This window comes from Haemaphysalis longicornis, unplaced genomic scaffold (genome assembly GCF_048455015.1).
Source record: "Haemaphysalis longicornis isolate Haplotype H1 unplaced genomic scaffold, Haemaphysalis longicornis Haplotype H1 scaffold_5, whole genome shotgun sequence".
In the NCBI taxonomy this organism is placed as follows: Eukaryota; Metazoa; Arthropoda; class Arachnida; order Ixodida; family Ixodidae; genus Haemaphysalis; species Haemaphysalis longicornis.
In genome coordinates, this window is record NW_027526385.1 from 148,723,420 (window position 1) to 148,741,426 (window position 18,007).

Sequence of the window (18,007 nt, forward strand, 5' to 3'; positions counted from 1 at the left end):
GATGCAAGGTGCAGGGGAGGGAGTTCATTGATTTTATCCTTCATGTAAATCCCCGTTTGGAGACAGCTTTGTCCCGATGACAATGATGCCAGTATGTGAAAAAGGACAAGCTGCCAAGACCCGTTCCGATGAGTGCTTTTAATGGATGATGATGCTGAGGATGATGATTGTGGGCATGAAGGAGGCGAAGCGTCATCTTTTTCAACATCCTCCCCCGCGCGAAATTGGCTACAAGTTTCAGAGTGTGTTTACAGGCCATGGCGGGAAATCAGTCCTGTTGAAATGCAATGTCATTTGATGTCCACACAGGCAAGCATTTTCGGGTGCCTCAGCACTTCTGCTTCCACTGATGATAACGATGCTTCTTTACGTACTGCGGCGCAGGCCTCCTGATTTGGTTAATCGCCATTGAACTAGTTCCGTAAAACCGAGTATGCAAACCGATCCTTCTTACGCTGGTTTTGGGTCCCCAGCTCTTTCGTCGGCAGTCGTGTTCCTCCCAGAATTTTGCCTTCGTATTCACTTGAAACACCTGGAGGACTTCTTTGGTATCAAAGATACTATTTATATTCTCTTTCGCTTCGAGCTCTTCATGACTTGGTGCATCAGCTTCAACATGGCAGGGGTGAGACAGCGGCGCATATTGTGCAGTTTTGATACAAATTTGTTTTCCTGCGCCAGGCTGCTCCAAAAGCTTGAAAAGTTTGAAAATTGCGCCAAACTGCTCAAACAGTCTGAAAGCCAAGGATTTTAATGCTCCTGTCAGTTTCAGTGGGGAAAAATGCTTACTGGCGGCATACTTTTTCCAGCATCTGTAAGGTCTTGCTTTTTGTAATGGTTTAATTGATTGATCATTCAATAAAAAACCAGAGATAGTTTTTTTGAAAGTCGCAATGTCGGGTTGCACGTGAGTTTTTAATGTTTCCCCATAGAAAACCATTGGAAAGTCTTGTAGAAAAAATACTCATGTGTACTTAGGCAGCAAACTACTTGTGCAAGGGGATAAAAAATGGCACTTTTAAGAGCGCCGTATCTCCGGAACGACAATACTGGGCACCGCCATCTTGGGGTGGTAAATGCTGGAAAACATGGCCACTGGGCGAAGCAGTTGCTTGTGGTTCGGGCAGAGTGCTCTCACCGACTTCTGCCATGGTTTTGGTTATGGGGGTGGCTGTATTCACATTGAGTCGTTTGATCTGTTGCGGAGAGTTGCGCGACTAGAAAGACAGGAGTTCATCGAAAACAATGTGGTGCCTGTTAATTCGCCGTGTTTTGGCCTTGAGTGGGAGGCGCGGTGCACGCTTGAAGAGAAATTTCAGACTCATTGCAGTGTTATAAAACGCCGAGTTATTGCTTCCTTTAAAAGCAAGCTTGCGAGTGGCGAGAATGGGACTATCGACACTGCATAAGTGGTTGCGCAGGTTACATCGCAGGGTAAGCAGTGTCCGATAGCGGAAAGGGCTATTATTGCACGCTAGTATTATTGGTTCATCTATTTGAAGTGAAATTTAATGCCAAAAGGGAGGTGGCTAAATATACCGTTACTCAAATTACGATCGTAGTGAATGTGTACCTTGGGTATTGAAATGGGAGGGCTGGTGGGGTGCGACAATGTCAGCTCGTTTTGCATAACTTTTGCTGTTGCGAGTATACACTTGTGCTTTAAAGCAGAGTCTGGGATTACAAAAATAATTTCGGCATTCAAATAATAATAAAAGTGCCTTACGATTCCTTAGTTTTTCAATTCGATATTTTCGATGGACCTCCACTCTATTTATGCATAGAGGCTAAGAATTTATTAGTGGTTTTAAAAAGGTAGTGCAGTTCGTACGTTGTGATAATCTGGTAGAAAAAACTTTATTGGAAGGCCGTGTCAGTGTTATGTACGTTAAAAACCGATTAAAAAGTGCAGTTTTCCCCCCGGAGTAGCCAAAAATTTAATTTTTTAAGCTCCTAAGGTGACATAAATGTCGTTCTTCTGTTTCCAATTAAGGTTCTTCTGCTCCAAAACCAAGATTTCACTGCTCCAAAAAACTGCTGCCAAATCTGATTTAGCAGTCTGACTCCTGTCCTGGCCATCCGCATCCTCTGGTGTCGGTTGCATAGTGATTCTGTTCCCTTGTATGGCAAAAGCAGTCTTGTGTTTACTTTTCTTCTGTACGATTCCCTTAAAGGGACAGGTAGCGTTCGTTTCTTGGGATGTCCAATCAGTTGCGGTCAACTTGTCATGTTATTTTCTGGCGCTGCATGTCTCATTTCAGTCACAATCACTTCTGTTTCACCTGTAGTCAATGTACGTCAGATGGTGCTTGGTGTCTTCTGTGCAGAAAACAAGACGGCTGTTCTCTATTGGCACTACGTCTTGCTAATTCATTTCTGTTCTACTCTGCTCGTCTTGGTGTTGTCCGGCTACGAGAATATTGTTTCCGTTCAGTTTCACTATTGTACGAGAGTATTGTTTTTGTTCACAGTTTCAGAAACGAGGAGGATAATTTCTCCTCGTTTTGGTGCTCTGTGAGATCAACCCTAATTCGATTTCTAATAGATGTAAGAAGAGTTTGCCGGTGAGTTCTGACACCGGTTATCTTCATTTCTAGTTAAACCTTTGCCAATATCACCACGGCTTCAAGGTCAAATGCCTCAAACATCTCAGATTCTGGGTTCCCAATATCCACTGTATTTTATAGATCTCTGTTAATCAGGGTCAAGAAATTGTTTTGGTTAGTCAAAGTCTTTAACAGATCAGTCAACTGACATATAGGTGGTTGGCCGATGAGGAGAAAGTCTTCAACCCAGCCGATAACATCTGTCAGTTGCTCCCGGACGATCTGCTGTCTTTCGCATAGGGCGTCCATGGTCGAGTCTGGCGTCACAGATGTTGATAGGGATGGGGATCGGACTCATGGGGCAAAGGTCGGCATGATGATACGGGCAGGTACGCAACCACTAAGGCGCATCCCATGTGTGTCGGGAAAGGTGCAGCACAAATGGGTCCAATTCGTTTCTTCTTTTTAAGCCATCCCCAAGCTTTCCCAGCTGATTCGTTCTAATGGCGGCATTGTTCTTCCTCAGAGGTGAGAAGGCGGTCAAAGACAATAGGACAAATCTGCTTGGAGTGGCTCACCTCCGGAGGTGCCTTGGTCCCGGGTTTCTTGCACCAATAATATGGAACGGGAATGACTTTCTTCAGCATTTATTGGCGCCGTGGTGAGAGCGATGCTCAGCCTTGCACGGTGATACCAGCGCAGCATTCCGAACTTATGCGCGTGCCTCCACAATCCCCCGTGCGTGCCAGTGTGCCACTTCTTTCTCGGCGTCTGTCATCATCTGCACTGTCCATGTTAGTTGAAAATTAGAAATCCGCAAGTCTTGTGCAAAACTTTATAAAAATAGAGATATTCCAGAAAGCATGCAAAGCAGTGCAACTCCCATCGGCTCCCTGGCGGTTTACGATATCACAGAACCTTGTTGGTGCAATTGGTGGCCACCAACCTCAGCCACCACCAAGAAACATGACTGGGCGATTGTAGTGGGGCCTCTAAATTAATTTGATCATATCACTCGAATTCGGACATGCATTCACACACTGATAACTATGCATTTTGTACTGGCCCATATTGCTGGCCCATATTACTACGTCACTGTAGGACGAAAATTGGGTTTTCCAATATTTCTATCTATTTTCCTGCTTAAACGCGGCCTTTGGTGGCTAGAGTAGGGCTCAGTGAGTTACCAAAGGCTAGTTATTTTAAATTGAACAAAGTTGTACTGTGGGCCAGTGGCCCACTGCTGTGGGCCAGTGTACAGTGACGCTACTTTGCAGACCGCATCTTTTACGGCTTTGCAATTAACGTTAACTCTAGCCTCTTCTGTTTGAATCAATATCTGCCGAAATAATGCCTGGCTGGACCTCAGTGATGCTACCGCTGCGCCAAACTGCGCCCAAGTGCTCTGGCTGCTACATCCTGCTACATTTCCTCTATATTTGGCGATTCTGCGTCCAACCTGCGCCCAAGGGTGTACGCCGACTTTCAAAAACGAAACTAACTGCTTGAGGTTCCCCATTGAAAGCGACATCGCGGTGCACCTGTTTTGAGGACGCAATCCGAGCCAAGCAATGCAAAGTGCCCTTGTTGCAATAACGGCGATGTATTGCGGCTGGCGCCTCGTAGGCATTGTAAAATCTCACCTCCTACCGAGATGTTGACTGTTAATTCCGTGCAGTGCGCTTCGTACCTGTTGGGCTTGCGAGACCGGCTGCCGCCGTCGCGACCGTCCGCCTCGCGGTCTTCGTTCCGCGATATGCGTCGTAATATGCCTGCCGTAGTCGTGAGGCGTCGTGAAATTGCCGTACTCACTCGCCAACGCGACCCGACAGCGTACGCGTCGACCGGGTCCCGACAGCGCACGCGTCGACCGGGTGTACGCGTCGACCGGGTCCGACAGCACCCGGTCGACGCGTACGCTGTCGGGGCGTGTTGGCGAGTGAGTACGGCAATTTCACGACGCCTCACGACTACAGCACGCATATTACGACGCATATCGCGGCCCGAAGACCGCGAGGCGGACGGTCGCGACGGTGGCAGCCGGTCTCGCAAGCCCAATAGGTGCGAAGCGCACTGCACGGAATTAACAGTCAACAGTTGTGCTAGAACAAAAGTAGGCAAGAGATGAAGACGCAGGAATTGTAGTTACAGTGGGATCTGGATGATACGATTCTGGGTGACACATATTTCTGGATGATACGAAGTTCTCATATGTCCCGGCAAAATTGCAATGTTTGAAATGGGAAAAATTTTGGCTCTTATGAACGCACCTGCGGTGCCCGGCGGATGATACGAACGAGTCAGCGAGGTGCAAGTTCCGGCGAAATTGCATTGTTTGAAATGGCAAAAATTTCGGCTCTTACGAACCGACCTGCGGTGCCCGGCGGATGATACGAACGAGTCGGCGAGGCGCTCGACTGCCGAGTGAGCAAGCCATGGCGACGTACGGGTAGGGTGGCCACCTGCCCGATTTTGAACCGGTCTGACCGGTTTTTTAAACAGCCGGCCGGTTGCCGGTCCATAATTGAAACCGGCCGTCATTGGTAGGTTTTTTGGCCCTCGTGCCGTGATTATGTCCGTTCTGGCGTTTTATAAGCGTCAGTTCAACAAGTAAGACGACAAACATGTGTCGACAAGCTGCGCAAAGACACGCGAGCAGCGAAAATACGCGGACAAGCGCGCTGCCTTAGATAGAGGGGGACCTAAAAGCACATTCCCACTGGCAATTCGCCTCGTCGCGCGACGAAAAGCGACGTCGCAAGGCGACGAGCCGGCCGTCGCTTTTCGTCGCTTTGCGACGGCGGAGCAGATCGCACTTGGTCTGAATTCTCTCATCGCGCGACTGGCGCGACGGCCCCGCAGCACCGATAAGCCAATCATGGCCGCGGAGTAGCCTGACGTAGCCGGAAACAAAACGTTTCTTTACATCCGGCTATGGAAACGGCGGCGGGCGGGCGAACCGCCGCTGGGCTCGCTCGGCCGGCCAGCGCTTGGCCCACTATCACCGGCTGTACCCGCCGGGTCAGGCCGGCAAGCAACTTCCCGTGCGCTTCGGTTCTTTCGTCAGTGGCTTCCGCGTACGCGTGCACTAATCAATGAATAGCGTGGAACTCATCATGTGTTGAGAAACGTGTATGGATTATAAAAGCAAGTAATCATCGTATACAGGTGGATAGCGAGACAATAGGTTGACTTGCAGCCTCTTCGTACTTCTATCGGCGACTGGTAAACACGCGTATAGTATGGAGGCGTCAGAACTTTGCGCCCGTGAAAAGAAGTGAAATTTGTGGGCCGTGATGAGGGTGTTGTGGCGTGAAAGCAAGCGTGTGCATTTCTTCGTGCAATAATATGTTGAGAAGAGCCTTCTTGAGTTTGTTATTTTCTGCTCCTCCCACAACCCGCAATGCTTTCGGCATTGTTCCAGGTTAGTAGCATGTGTTTTAGTTTGCTTTCTACCTGGTTTTGTCTGTGTAAAATAATTTTCTTTGACAGCGAATGGCTGACGCACCAAGGAGGTCGTACAAGTCGGGAAGCAGCTGCGCTGAACGTAGTCGCATCATCGCTGATCGCAAGTGTGAACACCGCCTCGTGGCCTCATCGCGCGACGAGGCGAATCGCCAGTGGGAATTTGCCTTAAGGGAGGAACAAAACAACGAAATGCTGCCGCCGCAGTCAGCAGTTGCGATTACTTTGCAGTGAAGCACATACAGAGCAATAACCAAGCTCTCAATAACTTTCAGTACAAACGTTATGTTGATTTCTCTCTAAGAAAACGCTACAATAAGTGGCACTGCATGTCAAAAACATCGCGTCTTTTTTTCAACACAAATAAACATATACACTACGCCGCCCTCCCCCGAAGGTGCCGTTTTTTTGTTTCGGTGAAAGGTGGCCACCCTACGTACGGGCTCTCTGCCCTCTGTCGCTCTTTCTCCAGGAAATGCTGGGCTGTTGTGTGCTCGCAAACACTCGCCGCGCACTCCACAGGCACGCTAACGCCTCCGCGAAACCACCCGCACGCTGCGCGGGGCGCGGCCGGCCGCGGAAACATGGCGGCGGTTTCGGTCGCGAAGTGGTGCGGGGCGCTCAAGAGACCGCTTCTAACCGCTCTTTAAAATGCCGCTCAAAGCACACAAGAAGTTTTTTGTGCAGTAAATGCGCTAATGAGGTGAGTGGAAATGGTGCAATAGAACATAATCCGCGCCGCTAGTGGAGGCGCCCATGAAATGTCTGTTGGGGTGCTAAGCCTAAACGTCTCCGGCGGAGCCAGCCAGCTGTCTCGAGCGCTTCGTAACTGCCGCCATGAGGCGCAAGACTTCCCATTGGCGCAAGTCGTCAGGCTCCTCCCACTGCCACGCGCATCGCACGTAATTTTCTGACCGCGGGCGCCGAATCGCAGACGCGGGCGTGAAAATATCGCGCGCACAACACCTACGCGCACAAATCGTCTGCAAAAACGCTCTTGTAGTGATCTTGGGCACCGCTAGTGAAGTGGTGAAAGTCCAGAAAGGACCGCTCAATGACATGGAGGTAAAAAAAAAGCAAAAACGTCACTGATTTCTTCACGCGAAAGTAAGAAAATAAATAAACGAAAACTTGTTTTAGTGCCTTAATTTTTTGGTCTGTGTTGTTCATACGAATTCCGGATGATACGAATATTTTTCGCGGTCCCGCGAGATTCATATCATCGAGATTTTACTGTAAACAGATGAGAATTTACAAAGTGCAGGGGGGAGAAATTTGGACGCAAGGGCAGGAAACTGTGAGGGAGTTCGGGCTGCGCGCCAGCGAGCGAGTACGGCAATTTCGCGACGCCTGACGTTGCCGAGCTCAACGAGTACGGCACGCATATGACGACGCTCGTCTTATATTTCACAAAGAGTTCATAGAGGCATACAATTCACATATGTGGAAATTGAAGGTGAAATACGCGCATGTGGCCTCGCAGGGAATTAACATAGTCTCGGGGGGGCTTCACGTCGCCTACGAGGTGCCTGCCCGTTTTGCTTTGTGAACGTCAACTGAAGTTTCTGCACACAACTGGGCGTGAAGCCCGTCGACAAGCCTTGTCGATGGCGTTTTCAGAGCTGAAAGATTCGTGCATTTTACTTTTATTTTATTTTGTATGTGTGCCACTGCAGGTCGATGGGGATCTCATTTCATGACCGCCTTAAGTCATAGCAGTGTGCAAAAAAATGACGGAGCGGTTCATTTGCCCTGACTTGAACCCTTGTTACTCACGGCCAGTTTAACTGAAGTTACGAGAACGGCAGTTGGCCTTAAACGCAGTTAGGCGGTGTTACATAGCAGGGCGAGTCCTGTTGAAAATCCAACGGCGATCACCACGCCAACGGAGGTCACTGGTCTCTGTTCCGTCCGACGTTTATAGATACTTAACTTTGGTTCCGTTGGCAGATAAGCCAGATGGCTGCGCCCAGCAACAACGTGTCCCCGCTGCAGGCGAGCACGCTGCCACAAAAACGCTTCGTGTGGACACCGTCGCTGACACATTTGCAAATTACCTTGTGGTAGGACAGCGGTGCTTCGGTTAGTTCAAGCGATGGAGTGTCAATTAGGACGCTTCACCACACCACATTGGAACTCCAACAAGCGCAGCCATTTGCAACGCCATGAATCGGATTTGTTCGGTTAAATTTTATGCAGTACTGTTACAAAAAATGGTTGCGACGACTGAAAGAAATACACTGTGTAACATGCAACGCAAAAAATAATTAGAGAAGAAAATTTTTGAGTTGGCGAGGTAGCATTTCAAGAGTAACGTATTAAATCATCCAAGTGGAACTGAACATGGAAAGTGCTGTGTGAGCACAGCCACCACCGTTCAGTTTCCATTGCTGTTAGGGCATTCAGCTGCCGTTTGCGTTAACGGCCGTTGCAAGTGCCCCTGTAGCAGGGGTACAAAAGCAATGGCTGATTTACCGTTGATTATTGCTGCAATGGCGGTGCACCAGCGTCACAGGCAATTTTTCATTCGGATTTTAATGGGCTACCTTGTCATTAACGGAGGCGTTTTTGTTGCTTGCGGCAAACGTGTCGTGAAGGGGCAAGATTCAGCTTGGCGCTGCATGTTGCTTGCCAGAAATGGCTGCCGGCTGCCTTTGTAAACAATAGTGCTGCTATCGGTGGCTTGTGGTTTTAGACCCTTACGGTGGCAGCGCTGACGCTGCTAAATAGTGATGCATGTGCAACACGGGGAGGAGCGTGATGTTCAAGTATGCAGTCAAAGCCGTGGCGCTACTGATGTTATTTGTCAGCGCTCCCACGAGAGCCTTCCCATAGCGCTCAATTTTACATAGCGTGTTCGTTGTGACGAACAATTTTTAGTTTGTTCATAGTAAATGTGCTATGTGTAAAAATGAGAGCTCGTTTTTTTTTTATTTTTGTTATGCAGGCCGCTGCACAAAGTTCAATGCAGACATTCTTCAGGAGACTGATGAATATGGGGACAAAATTTCCATGTTCTGGGTTCTTTTAATTTTATTATTTTTGAAGGGCGTTCTTTTAGTGATTATCTATCAAGACTTCAATACGTGTCTTAAAATTGCTTCTAACAACACCTGCTCCGAAAGCTGGTTTTCAAAACGCATTTTTGCCTGCTCCAAAAGCTGCTCCAAAGCGGCCTAAGCCGGTAGCATCACTGGTTGTAGTTGGAGTGAATACCCAGCGCCTGTTAAAGATCCCCAAGTGGTCAAAATTAATCCGGAGCCCTCCACTACGGCGCGCCTCATCGCCTGCGTTGGGTCGGCACGTTAAACCCCACAATCAATCAATCAATGGGGTGAACAGAGTTTATTGTCGTTTTGTAGCATTTGCAGCTTTTATAGGTGAAGCATCCCGCTGGTTACAGTGCTATAAAAGAGGAAAGACTCCTGGTGCTTGTAACACAGTTCCGGTCAGCACGTCACGGCCAGCATGTGCAACTGAACCAGGTGTCTAGAATCACATACCATGGCTTTTCCTGCTGTGTTGCATTGGTGGCGCAGTGCCCGCCATGCACATTTGGGATCACAATATTAGAAGAGTGGTTGCAATTCATCACACAGTTTTTACGGACCAAAAATCGATGTTAAGATATTTTCATCGTGTTCTTTCGGTCATCGCACGGCGGAATTACTGGAGTAGGAGTATATTTCCTTCAGTGCCTATGAAGAAGCAGCCAACAAAATGAAAGCATTTGCTTCAAATGCATTTATTTGGAATGCTCGTGTTTTTAGAAACATCAAGTTAGATCGACAACACTGTCAATCAAACATGGACAGTCTAGGAGAGTGGTTGAAAGCCTACACCCTTTCCCTATCATATATTGCCAGTGCAGGTTAAGAAAGAAGGAAATGTACGCTTCGCATGACACAGAATAAGGCAGTGCGGCCTTGTGTTAATATACACAAATCAGACGATCACGCCAGTAGAGAAACTCGAAAATGGAAAATTGGTGGCATTGGCCCAATGGCTTGCGGGAAATATTTCACTCTGGATAGCTACCACCTTCCAGTAAGTTGTGATTTGCCTGATAATGTATAAGGAAAGAAAATTGTTCATTGCAGTCCCCGCAGGGGGCACCTTGTGTACACAAGGTGTTTTGGTGAGTAGCGCCACCATGGTCCCGATCTCCGCAGGGGTGCCTACTGCTGTAGGCACTTGGTGTCTTGCAACACCACGGACCCGAGCACATGTGGGTTGGACCCACCCACGCCCTCGGCTGTGCGTGGCTTTGCCGTGTCCAGGGAAAAGGGCATCCTGGTGGTTGAGCCAAAGCCAGGGTTGTTTTGGACCTTCGTGGCCCCCTGGCAGAGGCAACACACCACTTCGGCCCCCGCTTCCCGTAGACGCTGCCCCCAGTCTGACCCGACCTGGGGGGAATCAGCCAGTCGCCTCTTCCTGTCCTCTTCTCCATCCTTTCCCTTTCCTATGTTCTTTCCTAACCCTGTCCTGTCATCTTTCTCTTCCTCATTTTTCCGTTTTTTCTCTAGGCGGCGAGGGTTAATCCTGTGCGAGGACATCACCCTAGATTCTGACCATAGGGTTATAGTGGCGAGGTACAGTTAACGTGTGCTTCAAAGCCAGGTTTCCTTGTTGGGCTCGGTGGCGGGCGACTGGCCTCGCCACCGAATTGATTCCATGTTCTATGGCTTTTTTCTCAACTCTCGCAAAACACCCTGATCGACCTCCTAAAAGGGGTCGCACCGAAGTACTCCGCACCCAACCACCTCAGGCAGCTTTCAGCAAGTATCTAGTTGTACACTCGACCGATGAAAAACCTATCACCGACCTGTCAGTCTTCTTAATTGCCAAATGTATTGAAAACATTGTTGGCAAAGACTACAACGCCAAAAAGATGCCCTCTGGAGACCACCTTGTTGAAGTTATGCGAAAAAACCAAAGCGAGAACCTCCTGAAGCAAGAAAAAATTGCCAACTTGACCGTCACCGTTACGCGACACCGCACGCTAAACACTGTCCAAGGTGTTATCTCTGACAAAGAGCTCCTCCATGAGACAGATGATGATCACCTTGAGGGACTGCATGACCAAGGTGTTGCTGGCGTCCGTAAAATTATTATGAGAAGAGATGGAGCAGAGATCAAGACCCGACACATCATCCTAACATTTGCTAGCTCTACCCTGCCAGAGACAGTGAAGGCAGGTTTCCTTAGCTGTCGTGTACGCGCCTACATTCCAAACCCGAGGCGATGCTTTAAATGTCAACACTACGGTCATGGAACTCTAGCTTTCCGTGGCAAGCTCACCTGTGCGAAATGTGGCGAGAATGATCACTCTTCTGATGACTGCAAAAACACAATCATGAAATGTCCGAACTGCAGTGGTTCACACGCTGCATACTCACGATCTTGCCCATCTTTCAAGAAAGAAAAAGAGATCATTCAGATCAAAGTAACCGAAAATATCAGTTTCCCCGAAGCACGCCAAAAGCACAAGATGTTTTCGGCTGCATCCTATGCTGACGCCGCCCGCCGGGGGTTGGGGCGACGTTTGGTTAGTACTGCGACACAATGCAGCTTAGCTGATGTGTCGCTGTCATTAACCCCCTCCGAGCAACCACCAGCTCCTACCTCTACAGCAGAGGCCCTGGTGGTTCCTCCTCCTGCTGGGCTGCCGTCCACAGCCGAGCACCCCGCCACTATGTCTGCGGAGCCCGTGGAGAATGTGGTGACGGGCGCTGTTGGGACTGGTCCAGCCTCTTCCAGTCCAGCTCCAGTCCAGCTCCACCCGAGGGCATTGAGAGCATGAACTCAGGTGGCCCCACACGTACTCCTTCCCTTCCCGCACCGCAGGTTCCAACCAAGAAGCCTGCGGCCACCTCAGGAACCAATCCGCGAGGTGGATGTCGGATGGACACCATGTCGGTGCCGCCTGATTTGTCAGACGAGGACATGGACACCTCGGCATCTCAATCTGCCCAGCAGGCGCAAAATGAGCGCCGCGGCACTTTTGGCCGTGGGAAAAAACCACATCGTACAACAGGCCCTAAAAAAGACTCACTGACATGAACCAAAATAGGCAACTTCTCAACTACATCTTTATTATCTTTAATCCATAATAGCTGTTGAAAACATAGTTCAATGGAACTGTAGGGGTCTCATAAAAAACTTGGATGATGTATATGAACTCCTTTATAAACATCAATCCAGTATTGTTTGCCTCCAAGAGACACACCTGAATCCCAAGCAAAGTAACTTTCTTAAACAATACACTGTCTTCAGGAAAGATAGAGATGCCTTTGCTCATTCATCTGGTGGGGTTGCCATTGTGACGCGAAAATTCATTCCATCCCAGTCTATTAAACTACTCACCAGCCTTGAGGCAGTTGCTGTCCGCGTGATCATTTTTGGTCGGCTGATTAATATATGTTCCTTATACATTCCCCCGGATCATCAATTGTCTACCTCAGAAGTTGAGTTGTTGGTAAATGAGCTTCCTGAACCATTTATCTTAGTTGGAGGCCTAAATGCACACAACAAACTCTGGGGTTCTGGGCGAACTGACACTCGCGGCCGCTTGATTGAACATTTCCTAGTATCATCTGGTGCGTGTTTGTTAAACAAAAAACAGCCCACATATTACAACATTACACACAACACGTACTCACAGATAGACTTGGCAATCGGTTCTGCTGTTCTTTTTCCACTCGTTGAGTGGCAGGTGGAGAAAAACCCGCTTGGAAGTGACCATTTCCCAGTATTCCTGAGATGCCTAGACAGAGACCCTTACACTCCCACCTCAACTAAAAGGTTTAAAGAAACCGCTGCAGACTGGGAGAAATTTAAGCATAAATCTCAACTCACATACAGTTCCATAGAACACTTGGGTATTGATGAAGCTTGTAGCCTTCTCTCGGCACATATCCTTGACGCTGCAGAGAACTTCATTCCCCAGACTTCTGGTAACACAAGTAACCTAAGGCGGCCCTGGTGGAATGAAGAGTGTCGACAAGCACGCCAGGCACAGAACAAGGCGTGGGGCATTCTTCGCAGGTACCCCACTGCGGACAACCTTGTAGCGTTCAAGCGCACCAAAGCCATGGGAAGGCGCATTCGCCGTCAGGCCAAAAACAATACCTGGAGGTCCTTCTTAACTTCGATAAATTCTTTCACCGATACAAGAAAGGTTTGGAACAGGATAAGAAAACTAAATGGACAAAGCACATATTGCTTACCCCTTGTTGACACCACTGGTGGCACCCTGGAGGACCAGGCAAACGCGTTGGCACAATACTTCGAACACGTCTCAAGCTCTTCACATTACACAAGCACATTTATACACTACAAAAAGTCAGCTGAGCGGAAGTCCATACGTGACCACAAGCAATCAAACGACTCCTATAACTCTCCATTCTCCCTTCACGAGCTCATGACTGCGTTGGCTGGTTGCAAGCCTTCGGCACCAGGTGCAGATAACATTGCGTACGGCATGATCAAACACCTTCATACAGACACAATCAATACTCTCCTGTTTTTATTTAACAGAATATGGCGTGCTGGGCACTTTCCTAAGGCATGGAAACAGGCTATTGTTGTGTCACTGCTGAAAGAGGGAAAGGATGCATCCTGTGTTTCAAGTTATCGTCCAATTGCCCTGACCAGCTGCTTGTGCAAGCTGTTCGAAAAAATGATCAACAGAAGGTTAATATACTTCCTGGAATACAATGGTATTCTGGACAGCTTCCAGGTAGGTTTTCGGTCGGGCAGATCAACAACAGACCAACTTGTCGCTTTTGAATCCTATGTGAAAAATGCCTTTGTTAACAAACAGTTTTGTATGTCCATATTTTTTGATCTAGAAAAAGCGTATGACACTGCCTGGCGCTACGGCATCCTGCGAGACCTGAAATCTTTTGGAATTTGTGGGAATATGCTGAATGCCCTTGAAAGCTATTTGTCTGAACGAACATTCAGAGTGAGGGTCGGGGCTGCAGTATCCGCGCTGTATATGCAAGAAAATGGCGTTCCTCAGGGTGGAGTACTTAGTTGCACACGTTTTATAGCTAAGATGAACACACTTGGAAAAGCTCTGCCCCGTACCATTTTTTACTCCATTTACGTGGTTGATGTTCATATCAGTTTCCAGTCCTGTAACCTGTCTATCTGTGAACGGCAGTTACAACTTCCCACAAACAGGCTTGTAAAATGGGCCGACGAAAATGGCTTTAAGCTAAATCCTCAAAAGCGCACATGTGTCTTATTTTCCAAGAGGCGTGGTATTCACCCTGAGCCCACCGTCCACCTCAGTGGAGTGGCCGTGCCTGTGAAGAAGGAACACAAGTTTTTAGGGATTGTGCTAGATGAAAAGCTGTCATTTATTCCACATATAAAGCTACTCAAAATAAAATGTATAAAGGCAATGAATATCCTAAAAGTCCTATCCCACCACTCCTACGACGCAGATAAGATGTGCCTGCTGCGTCTTTACAACAGTTTAGTGAAGTCGCGGCTGGACTATGGGAGCATAGTATACGGGTCAGCTTCGAAAACCGCTTTAAAAATGCTTGACCCTGTTCTGCACCTTGGGCTTTGCCTTTCGTCAGGAGCCTTCCGAACGAGTCCTGCACAAAGCCTATATGTGGAATGTGACCAGTGGTGCCTGGAAGACCAGCGCTTATACACAGATCTATTGTATGCCATGAAGGCAACATCCATAAAAAATCACCCTTCTTCGTTTATTGTCAATGACACCTCTGCTATGCACTCGTTTCTCAGTCGGCCCTCTATATCTATGCCTTTTTCGTTGAGAGTGAGAGTGCATGCTCAAGAGCTTGGGGTTTCTTTTAGCGAGACTTACAAAACTTCGATCACAGACCTTGTTGCTCCCTGGGAAATGTCCCCCATTTCTTGTGATTTATCTTTCAGAGCCATTAACAAAAGAACTGCACCAAGAGAACTCATCTTGCAGCACTTCCTACATCTACGACACAGATACCCCTACACAACGTTTTACACAGATGCCTCCAAGCCCGCCCATTCTGTGTCATGCGCTGCACATGGCCCAAACTTTGCTATCACGAAGACAATGAACAAAAATACCAGTATTTTTACAGCTGAGGCACACGGCATTTTAACCACTGTGGAACACATTACAGAAACCAGAATACACAGTTCCATTATTTTTACAGACTCCCTGAGTGTAGTATTAGCTTTCCATTCAGGAAAACCAACTAGAAACATTATTTTAAACCGTCTTATCAAAGCCATAATCTCTGCTTACGCTCTAAAATTGACTGTAGTAGTGTGCTGGGTACCTGGGCACAGTGGAATTTCAGGCAATGAAATTGCTGACCAGAATGCTGCTGTGGCGGCTCTCCGCAGTGTTGTAGATATCCCACATGTGCCCTACCTAGACATGAAACCACTAGTTCGGAGTATGCTTCGGAGGCGCTGACAGGTACAGTGGGACACACAAATCGGAAACAAACTGCACATTATAAAACCACACATAGGGAAATACAACACAGAGAAACAGAACAGGTTCACAGAAATATCAATATGCAGATTAAGAATAGGTCACACACACTCTACACACTCATACCCACCACCATCTTGTGAGAAATGCGGACAAAGACTTACAGTCCTCCATGTATTGATTGAATGCTTGGCATGCCATGACGCAAGGAAACGACACTTCCCAGAACTATACACCTACACGATACCCTTACACCCATCCTTGTTTTTATCTGATCAACCCCCGATTAGAAGTAAACGCCTTTTAGCCTATCTCGCTGACATTGGATTTTTAGCACTCATCTTATACCATGCGTGACTTCGGAGCCACCCAATGCAAATAGTGAGGGCGGTTCTGAGCGTTTTCATAACATGCCAGGGACGTCACCGCCATCCCTGCTATGTTATGGCGCTCCCAGCACACACATAAACATCGTCACTGTTACCTCTCATCTTATTCATCTTCGCTTCTTAGTGTAAGGGCCCTTTACACCCATATATACACTATTTTTATCAAGTACATCACAATCATCGCCATGGCATTTTAATAAATGTGACAAAACAAACATTGTCTTGGCGCTCTTTGGCCTCAGACGCCCTTGCGCCAATAAATTTACATAGTAGTAGTAGTAGTTGTTCATTGCAGTCATGCGTGGCACACTTGTTCTGTAGGGTATATTAATTCACCTCTCTGCACAAGTGATGTAGGTGTCATTTTGCTACGTAATGAGCTTCCTGGGGTGCCAACTGTTCTACTGGGGTTGCTAGCAATGGCGCTTGAGGTTTGATTGCTTGCAGTGGATTGTGCGCTAGCCTACATGTGAGCAGTAGTAGTAGGAAAGATCTGATGTGCTTAGGAGGAAGAGTTGGGGATGAGTAATTGATTTGTGGCAGGTGCTCGTGAGTCCGAAGTTTTGTCGGCACAAAATAGTGCTGTATCACATTTTCCATATCGCTTACGTGGAGGAAGTGTTCCCATTTCTCTTTACCATGTACCATATGTGCCCAGTTAGGCTAGATGTCTGTTAAACGTGCTATACATAATAAATGCTGCTATGTTCCATAGCCTGCAACTATGCATATTTATGAGCCAGCATATAGCTGCTCAGTCAAAAATATCACTTTCATTCTGGCTGGTGTTTACATACTTGTTTCATCTGTTTGCCCCTCTCTCAATATTTTTTGCTGATGCCTTTCATTGGTGTTTTAATTTGTGTAATGTTCTCCTTTCCAAGAATTTAGCAAAAGAAAGTAAGAAGTTTGAAGGCAGACTGAATGACATAAAGGATACACTGGTAAGTAAAACTAAAATATTTAAACTATACTTCTTGTACTGGTAGCAGCCCTCAATGCTTGATCTTGTGGCATTTATGTGACCTGAGAATAAGTGTGAAGTCCTAATAGTTTCTTACATTTTTTCTTGTACTAAAGGAGTACTGACATAAAATTTGTAAGCTCAGGTAGCAATGTAGGTATTGCTTGCGTGTGGGGTAGATACTGCCGAAAAAATGACACCACCTTCCCGCGAGGGAACCCCGAGTTGATGCGAAGCATCTCGGAGTTCTGTCATTTTCCGTTATTTGGATACCCAATCTCGTGAACGTTTCGGAACCTCCGAGATGCTTCGCATCAACTCAGGGTTCTCTCGCGTAAAAGTGGTGTCATTATAGAAAGCAGATGGAGTGGAGAGGAAGAGATCAGAGAGGGGACGTGCATGCGCGCTTATCGCGCAGTTGCGGTGATGAGTAGCTCGCGTGCTATCGCACAGCTGGCGTAGAGACGGGGAGAGGGGGAGCAGCGCGCATGCTATTGCACAGTTGGTGTGGAGAGAGGGAGAAGAAAAGCGAGAGCGCTTTCGCACAGCTGGTGGGGAGAGGGGGAGAGTGCGGACGGACCACACAGCCAAGTGCAAGAGATGCTTTACATCTAAAAGTTAAACTGTAATCATTTCTTATAACATCTTGATCTTGGTACGTGTGAGAAATCCCAAAAAAGAACCTCGTCAGAGATAAGCCTCAGCATGTCATGAATAGAGCTTGGGAGCCAAATCGTAGGATAAGGAGCAGCGCTCTGAACCTAAGGTGGCTGGAGCAGTGCACCGGCCGTGTAGGCCATGTGGGCCAGGTCCAACTACTTGCACCCGCCGCGATGGCTCAGTGGCTAAAGCACTGATGCTACCGCAGCGCCAATTGCGCCAAAGTGCTCTGGCTGCTACATCCTGCTACATTTCCTCTAAATTTGGCGATTTTGTGCCCGACCTGTGCCCAAAGGTGTACGCCGACTTTCAGAAATGAAACTAACTACTTGAGGTTCTCTATTTAAAGCGACATCGCGGTGCACCTGTTTTCAGGACGCAATCTGAGCCAAGCCAAGGCAAACTGACCCTTGTTGCGATAATGGCGATGATACGTTTTGCGGCTGGCGCCTCGTAGGCGTTGTAAAATCTCGAGACTGTTAATTCGGTGCAGTGGGCTTCGCACTTATTGGGC

The 18,007-nt window shown here is 47.8% G+C and overlaps 1 protein-coding gene across 10 annotated transcripts in view; it reads left to right on the top strand.

Annotated features, from left to right (window-relative positions):
- Nucleotides 1–18,007, top strand: part of LOC144138729 (TNF receptor-associated factor 4-like) — a 107,460-nt gene that overhangs the window by 71,180 nt on the left and 18,273 nt on the right. For 7 of the 10 annotated variants that reach the window (XM_077671141.1, XM_077671143.1, XM_077671144.1 and 4 more), the window contains one exon: nucleotides 6,039–6,260. The exons of 1 other annotated variant lie outside the window; for it this stretch is intronic. In XM_077671141.1, the coding sequence (XP_077527267.1) occupies nucleotides 6,039–6,245 (207 nt within the window). In that variant the 3' untranslated portion in view covers nucleotides 6,246–6,260. Of the gene's footprint in view, nucleotides 1–6,038; nucleotides 6,261–16,753; nucleotides 16,814–18,007 lie in introns of those variants that run through there. 2 more of the 10 variants (XM_077671148.1, XM_077671146.1) reach the window with 1 other exon arrangement.